The 20,265-nt window shown below is 41.6% G+C and overlaps 1 protein-coding gene across 4 annotated transcripts in view; it reads right to left on the bottom strand.

Moving 5' to 3' along the window:
• The window catches only part of AFF3 (ALF transcription elongation factor 3), a 320,625-nt gene that overhangs the window by 19,100 nt on the left and 281,260 nt on the right, over nucleotides 1-20,265 (bottom strand). For all 4 annotated transcript variants that reach the window (XM_050331225.1, XM_050331226.1, XM_050331224.1 and 1 more), the window contains 4 exons: nucleotides 14,331-15,365; nucleotides 12,954-13,078; nucleotides 9,076-9,277; nucleotides 6,420-6,547 (listed from right to left, as the gene is read on the bottom strand). In XM_050331225.1, the coding sequence (XP_050187182.1) occupies nucleotides 6,420-6,547; nucleotides 9,076-9,277; nucleotides 12,954-13,078; nucleotides 14,331-15,365 (1,490 nt within the window). The remainder of the gene's footprint in view (nucleotides 1-6,419; nucleotides 6,548-9,075; nucleotides 9,278-12,953; nucleotides 13,079-14,330; nucleotides 15,366-20,265) is intronic.

A 20,265-nucleotide genomic window follows, 5' to 3' on the forward strand; every position in this document is an offset into this window, starting at 1 on the left:
TTTCAGTGTTTGTTAATAGATATTCTGAAATAAACTACTTTCAGTTGAAGATGGAGTGAAAGCTTTTATAATCAGACCTAGGGAGAGAGGGCAGGACTACAGCAGTCCAGATCTATTTTGTTTTAAAATCCCATGGAATGACGTCTTAAATTCTTAAGAAGCAGCTGAAAACCAAAGGCAGAAAGACCTTTCTGGGAGAGGGACTACCTGGCAGCCAGTTTTGATGTACTCAGCTCTGCTGAGGGCCAAGACAAGGTCTGGGTGAAACTGTTGGGTGGCATGAACGGGGTATCTACACTGAAAGAAGTAGGCAATCCTGAAACAAAGATTCTGTCCAGGGATCCTGTCCTGTCAAGTGTGTCCAAGAAACTTTGGTAATCACAGGACCTGAAAGAAATCATAATCAGTCATCTATTCAGGTAAACATCTGATAGGGATTTTGGGAATTCATACTCCTCACAGGTGTTAGGTTATCATAGCCCTTCTCCAGCTCTACTACTCACTGTTTGTTCCCAAGATGAACCCAGGCTAAAAATGAGTTTGAGTAGTCTACCTGTGATTCTCTAGATTAAAGAGGTTATGACCATTTACCTGTGTGGTTTGTTATCACTGGAAGATGAAAATATGCTTTACATATTGAAGGAATGATCAGGAAAGCTCCCAGACTTCCCTGGGTAATCACAGCCTTTGCTCCCTAGGACCATTACAGTGAATCTTTTAGTCCAAAACAGAAGCTTCCGGGTAATTATATTGTGAAAAATGGACTTGAAACACATTCTTCAAATGTATGTAAATATATTTTCCACTGCCACAGGGACAGCAAAGCTGACTTGGGAATTAAGCCTCAAATAGAGGCACTAGAATATCTCTTACACACCACATCTGTGAATCTTGGAATTGAGGGTGATGAAAACTCCCACTGCTCTGTGATCTTGAACAAGTAGACAAATACCCAGTTACACTGGGATGGACTTCTAGATCTTAGAGGAGAAATCAAACCCAAGGAAAACAAGCTCTGTCAAGTACCAGAGATGTGGTAGAATGGCAAACACCATGGAAGTTAGCTGAGACTTCCGCATATTCAGCATGAGAGTTAGATTAGTCCAAGAGCTGCAGGGTTTGGAGGGTGCTCATCATCTGCTGTAGGCATCTGCTCACTGCTCACCAGTTGCAGAGGTGAGGAAAGACTGGGAAAGACTCGAGACTGTCTTTTCCCATCCGTGAGATTCAGCTCTGCTGCTGGGACCTGGAGGAGAGTTTGCTGAACCTGATTAGAAGACTCTTGTCTTGCTCACTATTATGAATCATTGTGGACTGAAGATATTTTCTAGTCTATCTGTAGAGTAAGAAAAAGCTACATCAAAATAAATTAATGCAAACAAATTCTCCTGAGTGACAAAAGTACCAGACACTATTTCAGATCTGAGTCTGTCAGTAAAAACATTCCTTGGCTATGACTATGCAAGTGAAACAAGCAGGGCAAGGATACCAGATTTATCATTTGTTCATCCATGCTGTGTAATTGCTGATACTCACTCTCCCTGGCATGGTTTTGAGCTCAGTTCCAGACAATGCCAGGGCACAGCTGGGAAACAGCACTAGCCAGGGACTGCTCTCAGGAGGCAGTGAGTGTTCTTTGTTTTGAGGAGTGCAGACAGTTTAATCATACAGAGATAAGCAGTGCTGAACCACTTGCCCACAGGAACAGAGGAGGGGCATGGATGTAGCATGTAAGTTCAGATGAGGTCCACAGGTCTGGCTTTCCTTTAATGACAGGGAATAGTGCCTGTAAATTCTATACCCTGTGAGAATCTCCTGCCAGAGCTGATTAAGCATCTGTTTCCCACCGAACCAAGTGTTCCTATAAAGAAAAGGGGTAGGTGGTCTTGCAGAGAACAGGCAGTTTAATTATCTAATCATGGGAGGCAGTGTCTGGCATGGGGGACACTGGCATGGGAGTCAGTGTCTGGTGTGTCTAATGTTATTTTATCATGGGCATTGTACACATGAGAAAATTCAGTGCCACAAGTAATAAGGAAGAAAAGGGAGACTGGAATAGTCAGATGAAGTCTTGAAAGCCCCCAAAGCCAAGAAACTGGGAGTCCAAAGCAAGTATATGAATTTTGAGGAACTTAGTGTAGCAGACATTGGTCTATCTGAATGGTGATTTTTTTAGATTGCTGATGAGAAGAAAGAGGAGCTAAGATCTGTTCCTTAACTGTGCTCCTCAGGATGTATTCAGCACTACAAAAGTTTCTCTAAATACTTCAGGAGTCTCTGGAGCATTTTGAGCAATGCAAAGTGAAATCACTTCCAGATGTTGTATGGGAGTCACAACCCAGGAGCACCTTCTCCTTTCCACTCTGAGGAGGAAGAACAAGGAAGAGGAGACTTTGGAAAATGAGACACTTGGGGTTTCAAGCCGAAACAAAGAGATGTGCCATGAAGTTATTTTTTGAACTCTTCATGAGCTCTCTGCGTAACACCTTTACAGTCTGAATATTTTCTGGGTATATGATTTACTGTTTGACAAACAAACACAGAAAATATATCTCACCACAGGATATGTCCCTTGGACAATGTGAAGCTGGTTGGATGTGCGTAGCACCAAAATCCATAAAGGTGGACCAGGCATTCAACAAAACATGAATTTAAAAAAAAAAAAAGGCCAGAAAAAAGATAAATAAATGTAAGTGAAGAAAAACCACACCCCAAGTCTGAAGGAATAACTCACAATGCAATAAAATAATCCTGAGGAGCATGTTCTGATTTAGCCATAAGGAAAACCAGGAAGCTGGGTATGCTCTGCTCTTTTTTATACCACATATGCAATATTTTGAGGAGGGTGTGGGACTGTGCCCTTGGGCACCCACAGCATGTCTGTGCTTATCCTTTAAAGGACAACAGACTTAGTTCGTAAATGCAATTATTGGGAGTTCTATCATTCAGTGAAATTACAGCAGGAATCAATTTGGCTTGAAGCATTACTATGTAGCCTTGAAAATCTTCTCTTCATGGAGTCAAAAATGGCCAAAAAGTCCAGGAAATCTTGTTGAGAATTACCACTGAAAACAGCATAGATGTCACTTACATATAAGGCATGCTGGGTACCTATAAGCATATCTAGATCTATCAGTAAAAAACGGCAAACTAGGTAAAGCAGAATTTTGCCTGTCTTTTGAAGACTGTTAGCTATATTTACTGTTCTACCACAGTGTATGTGTATACAGTACTCTGCCAAGCAAGATACACTTTTTATTGACCTACTTGTGTTCCAATTTATTGCTAGTTACAGCTGTTGTCAATGATCTGGAGAAAATAAATTGAGAATAAAGGAAAGACACACTGATTGGTCAAAAAAATAGTTGTTGTTTTAAATTAAATATAAGGGATTTAGTCTCTTAAAAACTTCAGAGTCTGATTAAAATTAAGACTTTAAAGCCATGGCTGGATTACAGTAATTCAGAACTTCATGGATTATGAGATGAAATACTTCATAGGCATCATTTTAGACAAATGCTGCCATTAGGATTACTACATAATTTAGACCTACTGTACTGCATTTCTTCAAATCCTCTGCTGTGGTACTACATGAATTTGAAAGACACTGGCTGCCATGTTTAATTTGATCCTTCTAACATGTGAGTCAAATTTGTTGACATTTAACATTTACAGCCAGTCTAATCTGCTACATTTCAGTGACTTCCCTGCACAGTAATTTCAGAATCAAGATCTACTACAGCTGGTATTCTGATGGTGTATCCCACATACAGGTTGTGGATGACAGATGTAGTACTTGACAATGTCCTTCCTCTAGTTAGCACAACAGGCATTTAACTGTTTCTGGGGTTTAAGGACAAATTAAGATATATTTGATTCTGTATTTTATCTTATTTGGCTTTGTACATTTTTTTACGTGTCTACAACTTGCTTGGGGATATTTTACATGGAAGGCACTTATATACCAACGTTTAATTGTATCTCTGTCTGGAAAGTTGAAACAGTTTTATTAGAGATGCCTGCTAGAGAAATCACTTCTATCACTAATGGAGAAAGCAAGTGATAAAAGCCTCTCAGATGACAGAGATGCTGACCAAAGCAGATCTCCTACGACAGTATCCTAGGGGGAAAATGAAACAAATCAGTTCCCCTGTTTTTTGTAAGCATCTTGAGGGAAAAGCAGATGAAGATACAATAGTTCTTCTGTTGTAGCTGTTTCTGACTATGTTTCTTTCTAATCCAAACAGATGAGCACATCCTTTTTGACTTTTGACTCTGACACCTTTCTGCCTTGTATGTACGTATTTAAACTGCAGAAAAATTAAGCAGTTGCAAGTAAATTATAGGTGATAAAGCATTTAAAGAGATATGAAGAGTTAGGTAGTACTTCTAAACAATGTTAAATAAACATACTGGAAGAGTTAAAAATATGGAGGGAGGTGGAGTAAGAGGATATAATAAGGATATATACACAGGGGAGAGTATTTTCCAAAAGAGGCAGAAAAACTGACTACATTTATTCAGTTTGCATCTGCTTATGACTGCCTTGAATATACAGAGAAATTAAGCCTTCTTTTCTTGACATGCAAGCCAGTTACATCCTTTTGAAGTCCACAGGAATAATTTGTACCTTACAGCAGGAAATCTGGTTTCTCTCTATGAGAGGATGCTGCCTCTCTAGTTGTTCTTGAGACCAGATAGTGTGAACCAACATTATAACAACAACAACAACAATAATAACAATTGTTAATATTAAAACACCCCAATTCTGGTAGAAAGCAGTTCCTGAGAGAACAAGGTTGTTTTCCCAACATTTCTTTTAGTATAAAGGAGTTAGAGATGTTGTGCGTGAAAGTCTGGGAGTATGAAAACTATGTCAAGGTCATGCAGTTTAGAGCTCCAGACAGTTTGAGGCGTACCTTGAACAGAACCTCTTCTAAAGTAACCAGAAAAAATACCAGTATTTTTAGGCCAGAATATTATTAGTCAAAAAGAATCTGGATTTTCTAGATACTAGAATTTCAACCTTCAGTTTCCCCACTATACATTATCTAAATAATACTATGTCCTAAATGACCTTGGGAAACAAACTGGCAATTTTAATTTAGAAAAAAATAAAATAAATACCATTACAAGCTTAAAATATTTTCAGAGCAGAAGTGAGGGATATGTGAAGGATGCAATGGAGGTGGGGAGGGCCATATACCCCTCCAGGTACTCATGCTAACCACTGCTGCTTCCTGCTCACTCTGCTCTTGTGATACCTCTAGCTCAGCAGAAGGAGCAGCAGCTGTCAAGGCTCAGGAATGCAAGGTTCCTTATGTCCTCTCTCTTTGCTCCAAAGGGTGCACAAGAAGGTGCCCCTCTCACCCTGCCTTGCTACAGTTATGATACATTAATAGTCTGATGTGTGCATAATTAATACCAGTGCCACAAGGATACTAATAAAGTCTAAGTGGCCCTGACCTGCCTCATGTGGGGCCTCTCCCTCTGTCCACAGCCTAATGAAATCCATTTAAGCTCAGGTCTGGGCCTTCACTCCCTGTCCAATTCACTGCAAGCAAACCCTTTACAGCAGTGCTTGTGCCTGGCCATGTCTCCCCTTGAACTAGACTCTGCCTTGGGGTCTGTCTTCCTGGCTGGACCTCAGACCTGCCTTGTCACTACGCATGCCTGGCAGTCCCCAGGCTGTGTCTGACCCGCACCGGACCTGATCCTGACCTGACTTCCTGGCCTGACCTTGGACTTGACTCATCACCATGGAAGTGCCCGAGGATCTTAGCGCTTGGCTGAACCTGATTCCACCTTTGGGCTTGCCCTGCTCAACCTGCTTAGGTGTTGTGGGACTTGGACCCCTGCCAGATGCATTCTGCATTTTGGCTCTTGGTGCCCTATCCTTTGGTGCCCAGCCAGTCCTCAGTGCTCCCTGATGATGAGGGACTTTTGACAAGAGCTAGTTTTAGGACAAGGGGGAATGACTTTAAACTGAAAAAGGGCAAGTTTAGATTAGATGTTAGGAAGAAATCTTTTGCTGTGAGGGTGGTGAAGTACCAGAGCTGGTTGTCCAGACAAGCTGTTGATGCCCGTCCCTGGCAGTGTTCAAGGCCAGGTTGAATGGGGCTTTGAGAAACCTGGTCAAAAGTGGGTGGCATCCCCTACTTGTGGCGAAGGGGTTGACACTAAATGGTCTTTAAGGTCCTTTCAAATCCAAACCATTTGCTATGAATTCTTCTATTCTATGGTTAGAGATTTAATTTATGATGAAAAACTAAGGAGTTTATGTGGTATGTCTCATTCATTTCTCAATGTACAATAAGTCTTACTAGAATTCTGGCCATGTCTCCTGTTGGACAAATTGTATTTTTCTTTTTTAAATGCAAAAAATGACATTGTTTTATTTTAAAGCCATTTGTACTTACATATCATCAAAGATAAGCTTTGTCCTTCTGCAGTCCCTGGGTGTGCTGGACAGAGGTGACCAAGGCTCTGTTTGGGACTGTGGCTTATTGCAGAGAAGAGTATTTTCTGAATTGATGTGAACTGCTTTCTAGACAACAAACAGTAAATAAGACATTGAGGAATTGGTTACTAACTTAAAAAAATTACAAATAACAAAAAACCAGAGTGTCTTTGCACTGTGTTGTAAATTAGAAGTTAGTTTTCCTACTATTTGAGCGGGGAGTATGTACAAGTGTCCTGTCACTAACAGCCATAAATTCACAGATATTGGTCAGAGCACTTTGTAAAGGGCTTGAATTTCAATATGATAAACAGAAGAAACTGAGCTGAACTATTAGTAACTATCAACACTCTGAAATACAGTAAGTGAAATTCTTAAAGAATAGATCTGTTTAGGAGAGCAAGTTATATCTCTAGCTTTCAGCTTCCAAACTAGCATTGCCCCTTGCCTCAGGAGAGCAAGAACTTACATGTTTGACTCGTTTCACGCTGCATTGCTGAGGTACTTGTGTGGTATGAATTTGTAGCCCAAGGTCCAGGTTTCTTTGTACTCTGGGCTCCTGATCACCTTGCAAGACCACTTCTCTGTGCTGCAGTGGAAGAACATGTCTTTTGGCAGGGTCTCATGCATTCCCTCAGCTGCAGTCCTATTCTTCATGTGGCCTCCTGAGCCCTTTGTTCTACCAAGTGACCTGCTGTGTTGGGCCGCTACGCACTGGTACAGTGCAAAACAGAGGGCCCCAGGTTGTTTTTGGTTGATAACCACTGCCAAAAATCACTGTTCTTTGTCAGTGAGACACAAAAGGCACCAGGGAAATGGGAAAAAACCTCAAATAGATAAAAGCCTACTGTGGGCAACCCTGGCTTGCAGTTTTTTGACAGAAATTTGAAGGATCTGCCAGTTAGGTGCCAGATGAGAAGATGGGATAAAACAAAGCTGACTTTACCATTTATAGTTCATGAGGTCTCATCTTCTATATGGCACATCCGGATCAGTTCAGCAGGCTAAAGTTTTCAGATGAATAACCAGATACATAAGAATTTTATTGCAAGGGTTGTTAAATGTTGACCAAATGGTGCATTGCTAGGCTATGCAGAAAATCTCAGTGAAATGCATTTGCTAAGGGTGTGGATCATAAAGCAATCACCCTTTACTTTTGATTTCCAACACATTTGCCTGTAAAGGAAATTAAATTATTTTCAAGATACCCGGTGAAGGATCATATAATTATAATTCTGAATGGATTATAAACATCTAAGTTTATATTTTAGAAGTTTAAATGTTTAAAACTTTGCATTTAATGAATGAAAAATAAATTAATAACTATAATATGTTAAAGGCCTTTTTATTGGAATATTTTATATAATTGGTTTATTTCAATTTACCAAAAGCATCTGTGAGATATTCTTGAAACATACAATTTATGATAACTTGTTTTTGAAAAAGTGTTCAAAATTAATATTATATTTACTAATTCTTCCTCCACTCTCAAAAAAAAAAAAGTATATGCATATATACCAACAGACACTGTGGGGCCATTTATCACAACAGCAAAAGTGGAAGAGACCACTGCTACAACTTAGGTAGCCTTTTTACCTAAAAGTTGCTCAGGCACTAATACTTAGGCTTTTGAAGCCTCTTTTATATCAAATAACAAATACTGCAAATAGATACAGGATAAAATATATAAACAGCTTTTGTAGCAAAGAGAGAAGCATGGGCAGAAGAGCACCCTAACAGCGTGACTAGGTGCTCCAGCAGTGGGCATCAGGATCATAATATCCAAATTGCTTTTTCTAGGAATTTCACACAAAGCAGAACAGCGTCATGGGGAAGATGTGACAACATTATGCCCTTGATCTTCTACCATCAGTGTCCTGTAGGCCCGAGGGTATGGTATGATTTTGAGAAATAAGAGAAAGAGAGAGAGAAAGATGGGAATTCCCTGAATCAAAAGAGCTAACAGGCTCTCTACTCCATCATCTTAATCACAGAACTCATGCATAAATGGGGGCATCCACCTATTCCTCCCTCTCTGTGCTCTGAAGGAGTGGCCACCATGCAGTGTAGTAATACAGCCTTATCTGGAACAGTGCTCTGGGCACATTTAGTGTGAGCAGGACTCTCCGATAAGGATATGAATACCTGGGCTCTGATGGAGCTGAGTTGTGAGCCTGGTGCTAAGCTGTTCACTGGTGTAAGTAGGATCTGAGAAACTTTTTTCTAAGACAGGTAAGAGAATTTGTCCGCAGGCACACTCATGGTTAAGGCAGTGGCAGCCCTTATACAGTAGGGGCCTGATGCACCATGAATGCAGGGCCTTGCATCATGTCCAAGCAATGCTCTGGAGGCCTACAGCTATTCGTTTTGGGCCATTAGCTTTTACCCTTTGCTTATGTAGCCTTTGTTATTTGCCCATTTTACAGCCTGCCCTCTTTTCTTTCTTCTGTGCCTTGCTAAGCTCCAAGCCAGAAAAGAGGAACTTACAAAGTAACATTCATTATTACAATTTTTTTTTTGTTTTGCATAATGTTCTGCAAAACTATCTTAGACTGCATTACAAAGTGAAAAATATACTGCTAGGCTTTATATTGTGAACAACAGCATACACTTACATTGAAGTCTCCGGGATGTGGCTGCGACTGGATTTCACCCTTATGCTTTTTGCTGGAGGAGATGGAAGGTAATAGACTGCTGCCATTAGGTCTGCTGGAGGAAGTTAAATCATCGTTGGAGTATTTGTGTTTTGATGCATCAGAGAGGGGAGAGACGGGTGACCGAAGCATTTTCTCATTTTTATTTATTGGTATTGCCAAGCTGGAAATGGAAATTACAGTAATGGAGTGTCACAAAGCTGGCTTTGAGAAAAGTAAATGTTTTATATATTACCAAAACTTTGAATTTAAAATCTGCTGGCAGGATAAAGTCTATGGGTATCTGGAAACAAGCTTACAGTATTGGGACCAAGAGTTCATTTACAAATTTGTATCATGTTTCTTCTCTTTCCCTTCAAGGCAAATTGTAATTCTAGAGTTAATATAAAGTCTGTATCACAGTACTTGAAAAAAAAATACAGAGATAAATGGCCACTTGCTCACCATTTCTTAAGGGATAGCTGGAGACAAAGATTAGGCTCTGAAGTGTAAGTTCAGGTTATGGAGCCCTATTTCACCATTACAGGTGACAATTTATAAACCATGGCAATAAAACCATGTGTGAACTAAAACAGGAAATGTGTTTAAAGATGTCTGGCTTGTCTTTGTGCTCACTGGCCAGCCTTTGGTAGCACTGTTTATACTAATCTAATACAGATTTTGAAGACAAAGCAAGATAGACTGTTAATGCAGAAAAAGGAAGCATATGCAAACAGTAGACGCAGAGAAATGTGAGCTACTCCGTCTTCTAAAGCAGAAAGCTATAACACAGACAGTATTTTCAGCCTTCATTTATTCAAAAGAAGCTTTGGATGAAGAGAAGTCAGACACACCATAAAAATATTCCCAGAAATAAACTTCAGACGCACTAATTTGAAGAAAATATTTAGCTGAAAATCTTAAAGCAACACACAAAAAAATGCAAGTTTTTTTAAGGAGACAGTTGACATTAAGACTAAAACTGCAATTAAGGTCAGAAGGACTATTTTAACACTATACCTTTCCCTGTCACATTCCCCTTTATTCAGACTATTACTTTTTATGGACAATTCTCACTTCTTTATAGTTACTGTATCAGACAATATACACTTAATGGAATTGCAAAAAAGAATACAGTAAGAACTATACTTCATCTCTGCACATAATTTCAGGGAACGGAGCTAATTAAATGTGCTCTTATCATACATTTGTCCATTTATCTGGCAAGTCTTTAAAAACTAGCTGTAAAAGAAGCCATGAATTGTAATTCAGAAGCTTTACTGTTTCACAGCCTGTAGTACCTTTAAAACACTCTGTCAACTGTTTTGCTTTAATGACCAATGCTGCTTACAAAAGCAGGACTCTGGATATGTAAGATAGACAACTGTGCCCTTCTTCTCCCCCTAAGAAAAAAAAAAAGATCTTTAGCAGTATGTTGAATGTGCAGGTTGCTGCTGTCATTTCTTTTCCTCTTTTCAAACATAAACCCATGGCTTGGCTAACCGCGGTTACACATCACTGTCAAAGTGTGGGCCTGAAGCATCCAAGGGAAGCCACAGCTCTTTAGAAGTGTACCCAAGCCTCAAAAGCTTGGCACAGAGCTTGCGAGGAGCAGCTGAAATTTGTAGTTTTAACTGCGCACCTTCCACATGGCCTTTGGCACATTGAGTAGGGCCCACCTAAACTTATTGTGAGCGGTCAAAGCACAGCAGTACATTTTCTTTTACTGAGAAGCCGTGCAACCTGCAGCAAAGGACAGTCTCAGAGCTGTCATCTGCTGGGAATGGACAGATTGTGGCATCTGATATAGGTACGAGATATTTGGGGTATCTCTGCCTGACCCTGCAGCCTTTCTTGGTTAGTCTGCACCTCAGACTGTAATTCCACAGCAGAAAATGCTCATGTCTGTAAGTGGTTTTGCTCCTACCTTTGCTACCAGCCCTCAGCTGTGCTGCCAAAAATGTCTGGGTGACTCTTCTGGGAGATGAATAATAATACTTGTGGAAAAAAATAAAAACCAAACAAAAGAAGGAAAAAGAGAAAAAGAAAAATAAAATGGAAAAAGAAAAAAGGAAAAAAGAGATAGAAAAAGAAAAAAGAAGAAAAAAGAAAAAGAAAAAAGGAAAAGGAAAAAAGATAAAGAAAAAAGGAAAAAAGATATAAAAAATGGAAAAAAGACAAAGAAAAAAGGAAATGGAAAAAAAGAAAAAAGGAAATGGAAAAAAGAGAAAGAAAGAAAAAAGGAAAAATAAAAAAGGAAAAATTAAAAAAGGAAAAAGAAAAGGAAAAGGAAGAGGAAGAGGAAAAGGAAGAGGAAGAGGAAAAGGAAAAGGAAGTTCTTGTTTCAAACAAGTTTCTTGAGTGTATTTACAGGAGATTCTCATAGGCATCTGTGGTGGTGTAACTGGAGAGGGGATGTGACAACATGAACAGCTGCTGATTACAAGAGTACCAGGAGGTCCTGATATCTGCTCTGCTCGTTTAGCTACAGCCTCGGTAGCCCTTCCTCAGCTGTGAGAATATCAGCATTTGATATCATGTCCTACACTAGCACAAACCACAGAAACATCTTGGAAGCAGAGCAAATCAGGAAACGATTAGGAGGCAAATATACATTTCAGACATTCTTTGTTTCTTTAATATACTGTTGCTACCAGAAGTACTGACTATAATGTTAAGAAAAACACACATTATTGCCCTGCTTCCTGCAAGCACAGAATTAACCCTGTGACACAGCAAGCTATGACAGCCATGCTACTCTCTGAAAATGAATGCAATGTAAAACGTGACACTGCGGCAACAGGAATGGCATGTCTGCATGCTGCCACCCCCAACAGAGCAAACTGTTCTGCGTATTGTTTTCACTACATGCAATGTATGTGACATGTCAGGACAAAGACATCGAATGCATATTTTTGAATAAGCACTACAGACATTAGTTTTTGCCATGATTTTTTCAGTATTAATGACAAGAATTGCTCAAGCTCATCAGTGATATGTACAATAGAAAAGCCTTCTATAATAAATACAGATGTTTTCTTATTTTATAGCAGATTCAGCCCAAGAGATATACTGATACTACTAGAAAAATGATTTAAAAAAAAAAATACTGATGACCAGTATGTACCAAGCAGCATGCAGTTTAACTCTGAGAAGATGCATGTCTAAGGTTGACTGCTGGAAGCCTCCAGAGAAACTCAAGTGTGATTGCTCTGACATTGACAGGGGTCTGTGTGCATAAACCATGCCAGCAAGTGCTAAATATTTATATTTGTTTCATGCCCTACATCCTTTAAAAATTTCACGTTTTTAAAAGTCTAAGTTCCTTGTCCTAGAGCACTTACTAATTACACAGAATGGAATGCTTATAACCTCAGAAACAGTGGATCTCAAATATATTCTGGAAAGGAGTATTGCAGGCATTGTTATGAATGTGGTTTTCAATGTTTTCCACAGAGCTGATACATAATTCTATTTATACAGTCAAACTTCAAGCTTGAAACTCGCAGCACTACAAGGAAATGGCTATAAGATGGTTGTATATGTGAATTGGTGCCTACAACACAGCGTTTGTGACTACCTCTCAGACAATCACACTGCTCTAGCTACAATTACTCATCCCATGAGCCTCACACTTGAGCTCACAACTTCTTTGTGCAACAGGACAAAAATGCAAGTACATGAATACGTCAGGAGCTACTAACTTGTTCATTAAACCAGAAGAATGGAGAACACAGTGGGTAATTTTTCAACATAAAATACAATAAATAAAAAATAAATCCTATTAAAGTAAAAAATAACACAGCATTAAATTGCAACTGTTTGTATGACTCAGTGATAAATAAGAAGGAAAGGCTTACCTATTTTCATTCATATTGCAGTGATTTGCTGTTGTGATGCTGTGGGCAGAGGCAGCTAATCGTGAAGAACTCTCTCGCTCTAAGTGAGTCTTCTTGATGTCTCTGCACTCCTCCTCATTCTCACACTGAGTGAAGAGAAAAGTAATAATTTTGTAGGGTTTGGATTTACTACATGTCCAAAAGTATTTCAACAAGTCAGGGGCTGGTATTTTCTGTCATTTTGTTACAATGATAATTTCTTTGAGTATATACTGACATGGATGAGAGACGATGGGTCCATGTCTTATGAAAATAAAATCTAGAGGGTCAGTGTGTAAACAAAGGAGAACAATATGAAACTTGAATTGTTTCCACCACTTCCCCACTTGAAACAGGGCTGCTACCTTTCAGATACTAAAAAACCCCTCCAAAAATGAAGTAAGATAAAACAATAGGGAAGACAGCTGTAGATAAATGGTCCTCAAAAATATACAGATCCATCTGCACACATACAGTAGCTCAGAGGGCAACAGATGACTGCACAGCAAAACTGCCCAGATATTGAGCAGATGGCGATTCCAGTTTAGCGTCACTTTTGGGGTCAGATCAGTACAAACAGACCAGAAAGCCTGCTTGGTGGACAGCTGTGGCCATGAAGTGGAGGGAGGGGGTTTTCTCCTTAGCAGCAGAAAGCATGTGAGAGAGCTTGGGTGGAGGGGTGGATGTGATCAGAGGGCTGTGCCCACCTGACTGCTGTGACAGTGCTGCTGGGGAGGGGGCAACTAATGGACTATGATCCCACTTCTACACAGTCCTGAGGGAAAAACGGGCCAATAAGGTGTGAGGGAGGCAGGTTCCAGAACGGGGCTGGTCCCAGGTCTCCGTTAGTGCACCCCTACAAAGCCAGGGCTCCCTGCTGGGGCTGAAGGGTTTGCCTCTTGCTGACAATCTAAAGGGAAAAATGATGCTGCCTCTTCTTTTACCACACACGCAGTGATACCATGCAGACCATGACAAAACAGTAGATAGCTGTCCCTTTGCTGACCCGAGCATCACTTCCAAATGCTCAGTTTTTTTGAGAGAAACCTCATGAGAGAAAACTATCCTACTAAAAATGCAGTGCTTTCGCTAAGGCACGCAAAGGCATGAGGCAGCAGTGAATGCTGTCTCCAAGGGGCTGTGATCCCTCGTGATCAGAAAGTTTCATCACCTCCTGGGATGGCAACTCCCCTAGGGTTTGGCCGGTCCCTATGTGGGAAGCAGGGACAAATCCCAGGTCTGAAATGCTGTCCTGGAGAAGACACTGCCATTGAGCACTGGATGTGGGCACAAGCGATGCCTGCCTCCCACTTGCTGGAGGCTCCCCTACCCCTTCTGATCGGTCCCCCAGCAGCTCACCTTGCGTTTCCTTCTAGATTTCGGTAAACCCTTCTCTGCGGGGGGTTCAGCACTACTACCCTGCGGGAGGCTGGCCGCCTGGTTTGCTTCGGCGCTCATGGCCAGCGGTTCTTCGGGCAAACGCTCTGGAATCCTGGACAAAAGAGCCAAGTCAATGTTGACCCACAGCGACTTTACCTCATCACTGTCTTTCAGAGGAGACAGGAGCTCATTCCTACCGAAAGGAACCAGGGTGTAAAACTGTTCCTCCAGCTCCTTTGCTATTTCACTACTAGTCCTGGCATTAACTGAGCCAAAGGCACTGCAGCCGCCCTGGGGTTTGCTGGCGGTGCCGGTCCCCGCGTCCTTGGCACGCGGCTCGGACCCGGCCGCCGCTGGCGCCTTGGGCAGCGGGCGCTCCTCCCGCTCCGACTCAGAGCCGGAGTCAGAGGAGGATGAAGAGGACGAAGACTCGGTCTCGATGAACTCCTTGGATTTGGGCGCCGTTCTGCTCGGCCCCCGGGCCCGACGCTTCTCACCAGCCGCAGCCGAGCGGGGCTCCCGGCGATGCCCCGCTCTGCAGCCCCCGCCGCTGCCGGTGCCGCCGGGCCGGGCCCTCAGCGCCTCGCCAGCGGTGCCTTCGGCGAAGCTGTGGCTCCGGGGGGGCTCCTCTGCGCCGGGGCAGTGGGGGCCGTCTCCGGCGGAGGTCCTCTCGGCTCGCCGCGGTGCCTTCTTCCCCGCCGCCCGCCTCGGGGGCGCGCCGTCGGCAGCGAGGGGTGACTTCTGCCGGCTGCCCTTGCTGCCGGGCGCTTTGCTGGCGGTCCTGGGCCGCGGCCCGTCCCCGGCGGCGGCGGTGCGGCTCTCCCCGCCGCGGGGCTCGGCCGGGCCCTCCGCCGGGGCCTTCTCGCTTTCCTGCCGCTCGACCTTCACGCGGCCGTAGTAGGGATGGGCTTCCAGCGCCGGGCCATCGTGGTGGGTTAGGATGGGTGCTTTGTGCGTGGTAACTTTATTCAGCCACTTGTCCAGCTGCCACTTGTTGGACGAGGGGGGCTCGGGCTGAAAGAGGAACAGATGGACACGAGCTTAGTGCCGAGACGCTGCTGCCGCCACCCAGGGGGTCCCTCAGGGGCGCAGAAACGCCGCGTCCCTCCTGGTACCACAGAGATTTTCCTCTGGACCAAGAAGCCATCCCCAGTCTACAGCAAGCCCTGGGCACTGGCCCTGCGCGGCAGGACACGGCTCATGGGGCATGCCTTGCAAGTGGGGATGTTTTTGATTTCAGAATGACACTGGAAAAGAGGATGGCTTTTGTGATTCGTCATTTCCAAGGGTGATTCACACATTTGCTTTACTGGGAAACACTTTTTCCAAATAGAAAAAAATGTAATGGCGATAGGAAGGGATGAAAACAAGGCAGGGTACAAGGGAAGACAGCTAGTAGGAAAACTAGGGATATGTATTCTGTGTCCTGTGCCATCACAGTAAATACAGAAAGTATTTTAAGAAGCATTTGGTGGGGAGTTGGAGGGCTAACCAGGCGATTCATGTAATCTGCCTGGTATTGATGTTATAATCCTCTGAGATCCCACAAACATTTGTTGTGTGGTGGTGCTGTCAAGTTCTCATTTTGGGAGTATTGTGCGGCTGTTAGCTTTTCTCTTCGTTTCTGTCACAACACCATCAAGTTATAAGAGAGCATCTAAAACATAATGGTGTTTGGACAGGGAAGAAGTGGGATAATCATGATTTCAAATGTAACCACAGCTCAGACGATGTTATTTCAGAACAATATGCGAGTGTTTTCTAGTGCTTCTTGCAGTCAGCAATTTGAACATAATAAAATGAAGAGGAAAGAAAAAAAAAAACCAAAAAGAAATAAATGATGGAGTAGATGGCCAACCATAACCTAACCTCACAGAAGTGAAAGTGAAAAGTCTCCTAATTTCCTCAGCTGGAACCAAAATTTGATTCACCAAGCTATTGCATATGAATAATCAAAAAGTGTGTCATGAGTCGAACATGAAAGCCATCAGTGCTCTGTAGGAAAGTTTGCTCAAGAGAGAATATCCACAGTATCTAACTTAAAAGAGTCTCTTCTTTTTTAAAGTAGATGCCTGAGGGCAACACAGGTTTCATGCACAGCCAAGGGCGCCTCCAGAATCACCCTCTGAGGGTTGTATTCACTCTACATGGAGCAAAGGCTCCTAAAATAAGCAAAAAAATTAGACATCGAAATTCATATGATAAGAATATTCCTTCTAGCAAAAGTGTCTAGTTTACTCATTATTGAGCTAGCCAAAACCTATGGGAAGTTTGCTGGATTGCCTAAAGTTTATTTCTTTTAAAGCACACTCCCTAATATCTTACATGAGGAATTTCTTTCCTGAGCTGTAAATCTTGAAAATGGATGGTCAATATTTCTCTTGGATGAAGTTGTATTTTTACAACTCTTAACTCTTTATCTAAAGTGAACACCACCTTTTTTTTTATTGTTGTTGAAAATACAGATAGATTTGTTTGGTGCCATTCATTGTGCACACACTGGATTTACTAGATATATAAATAAAAGGTTCACTATACATGGGAGTCTTTCTACTGTTCAGGTGTATTTAAGAAAAAGAGCATACATCAGAAGCACATGGGGAAAAATATACCTCTGCCCATAGTATAGGTCAGAGTGAGTGTCACTTGATAGCTGAAAAAAATTCCAGTTCTTCTGTTACATCCCATTCTGCTTCTTTATGTACCTTGTAATTCTTGAAAACAGTGGTTCACCAAATATGGATTTCAAGGGGTCACAGTAAAGCAGCAGAAAACAGTGATTAAGTGCTACGGTGCTATAACTTGGCAATGCAGCACTTTCCTGGAGTGGAATTCTGCTATTTAGGTGGAATAACTATAGTCCCACCAACCTATTAGCCAGCTATGAAGTCCAATAAAAAGGATCAACAGTGTTGCCAGCTTTACTGATTTTGTCAGGAGTTTCAGGTGCACTTTTGGGATTTATTTAAATAAAAATTTAAATCCTTGTGGCTGCTGAAAAAAACCCTTAAGATCTGTGCTAAAAAAATCCCTTAAGATGCACCTGCCAAAAGTAAAATGCCTACAGCCTATCAGGTAAATTAAAAGAATCCAAATTTAAAAAATCAGAATTTTAAAACTTTTCTCACTAATTTTGGGCCCTGCTTCAGTTTTGGAATATTTGAGATTGTCAGTGTATATGAGTGATGCCAGTTCATTTTTGGAAGTAATTTATTCAATCGATTGTTCTACCTGAAAATGACTGTACTTTGAAATCAAGTAAAAAATAAAGTACCTTGTGAGGGAACGAAATCATGACAGTCAAGAATGAATATGAGGTCTGGTAAAAAAAAAGGGATTGGGAAAATTCCCTTGAAAGTTTTTGCCAGTCCATTTTAAATGCCTGATTGTAATAATTTGTGGGAGAAAAAGAAAATCCCTAATTCTCCAGTCCACATCACCTCTCTTAGCACGTTACATACCATTCTATGGAAGAAAGGTTAGTTTGCTTGAACTGGAAATTTTTCAGCAGCATGTAAGGATGGAAATAGATATGAATATATATGTTCAGAGTATTCTGATACCAGAATGCTGTCTGCCCTTTGTTTTTTTGTGTCATGGAATTGGGTTGCCCCTTGGACCTTTTAAAAGAATTGGCTGGCTGGATTTAAATTGGGGTAAAGCCTGTGGTGGCCAGTAACAGGAATAACAGTCATTAACAGCAATTAAATATAGACTTGGCATGAAAACCAAGCCAGAAAACTTTATAGAGCAAAGATAGTTTTGGGGATCAGTGCACCACAGACATACACATGTGCCAGGCTTCATGGAGAAGCAGAAGGATATGATACATTTCCTTAAATGTGGGTGGATTCATCTGTACAATATACAGACACCTATATCTGAGCTAGTCAACAAGTTCCTTCTCCCATCAGTGGACTGCTCCTGTAGGGTGTGAAAAATTCCCTCTTGAAATAGACATCTGAAATAGACCAGATGAGCTGGGCCCTAAAAACGTCTTTTCTTCACCACAGACTGTAAAGGGGAGGCTGAGGTGATGAGCAGATGTAGGTATCTACAGCAGAAGTGTGCAAATTTAGGTGGGATGACTCCCACACAGCGTATCTACATATCTCAGATCTCTCCAAGGCTGCAAGTGCAACCAGAGGTATGAGTGGCATACATCCAAAAAGAAACTTCTGTCAAAACACTATCCAGAAACACTTCCTGGGGTAAAGGGCTGTTAAACAATGACAGTGTAATGGGGTCACTCTACGCCTGTGAGGCACCTCAGGTGCGGCTAACGTGGGAAACTTGAAGCATGAACCCACTTTCACTGAGATATTAGATAGCCTATGATATGTGCATGGACTTAGCCCACTCTGGGTAGGACTGAGCTATTTGCCATCCCTGCAGTCTACTCTGCCTATTGTAAATCCAGATACAAATTTAACCTTATGGTACCTTGCTTGGGCTGACCTGCTATCAAATACTTCATTCAGGGCAATCCCCTTACAAATCTGTCGCTTTCTCGTTATATTTAAGGCATGGACAGTGATGATGATGATGATGAAGATGAAGAAGAAGGAGAAGATGATGGTGATTCTTCTTATTATCACTACTTTATTGGTACTGTTAACACTGATGCTAATGCTTTAAAAAATTAGACCTGGGGATTCCCATGTGTTAAGGCTCAGCACGCATATACTGTATGAGGCAGTTCTTGCCATAAAGAGTTTTCTCTGGAGGGAAGAGAGAGTGTAGTTTGTAGTCTTACTGAAAAATAGTCCACAGGACAGTTAAAGCCCATGAATCCTATTTGCAAAGGTAAAGATAGTGTCTATAACTGGTCTAGTGGTAAAATCCCCTTTTCCTTTGTATATGTGGATCCTCAAAAAGGAGGATCCTGGTTGTGAACTAGTTCCAACAGCAGAGTCTGTAAAGGACATTGCAATCTGGTAAGTGGGGCTGGTGGAAAAGGGTGTCTTTGTCTTCTGGACCGGTTACTGTTGAGTCTCCACTGATATCCTTTGTCCCATGTGATGGCTTCTCTGCTTCCTTCCTGCCCATTTCCCCTCTCGTCCTCCCTGCATAGTGGGAATTCACAGCTGTATAACCAAAGCCTGCTTTACTGAAGGTCTGCAGGATAATTCAATGGAACAAAGAACAAACACCCCAAATTCTTAGCTTTAGAAATGTAGCTCTTTCTGTAGATTTGACACCAAAGTTTTTTTTACCATCTGAAATAATTGCAAGGACAAGACGTCATTGTTTTCCAGATTCCTCCTTTATGACGTTAATTAAGGTCATTCAAAGAATTGATTACTTCAGCAAAGAAACAGGAGATAGAAGTCTCAGTCCCTTGTTCATAATTTTAGGTTTGGCAGTCCACAAAACTGTAACTACTCACAATAATGTCTGAGGCACCTTATTTGTCCACATCACTGAAACTAGTCTGAATGTTGTCTCCTGTACTAGCTCAGACATTATTCTTAGTTTACTGCACACATAAAGTGTAGACAGCTGAGCTAGTCACTACAGGCTCTAAATAGTCAATGGAAAGAAACAGACACTTTTAGGGTGCAATTCATCTAACCTACTTCATATGTATGCTTTACAATGAGCTGCTTTTACACTCTAGGCAACTGCATTTAAACACCTGAGGACAACTTCGAGATCTCAAAATGAGATGAGGAAAAAATTACAGATGAAATGAAACAGCAATTGAATTGTTATATAACCTCATATGCAGAAGATACACTGTCCTAGAAATAAAAATCTTTGAGTGTATGCATATAATATTTCAGATTATGAGAGAAAATAAAAGAATGAAGGCCTTATAATGGCTTGCAGATTTCTAGATTAAGTTCCTCCCAACCTGGAAATATGGAGTTCCTGCCCAGCACTGTGCTGGAGTACTCAAGTTCATTGTACC

The sequence above is a fragment of the Myiozetetes cayanensis genome, unplaced genomic scaffold, assembly GCF_022539395.1.
Source record: "Myiozetetes cayanensis isolate MyiCay16 unplaced genomic scaffold, myiCay2020 scf5-8, whole genome shotgun sequence".
NCBI classification, from domain to species: Eukaryota; Metazoa; Chordata; class Aves; order Passeriformes; family Tyrannidae; genus Myiozetetes; species Myiozetetes cayanensis.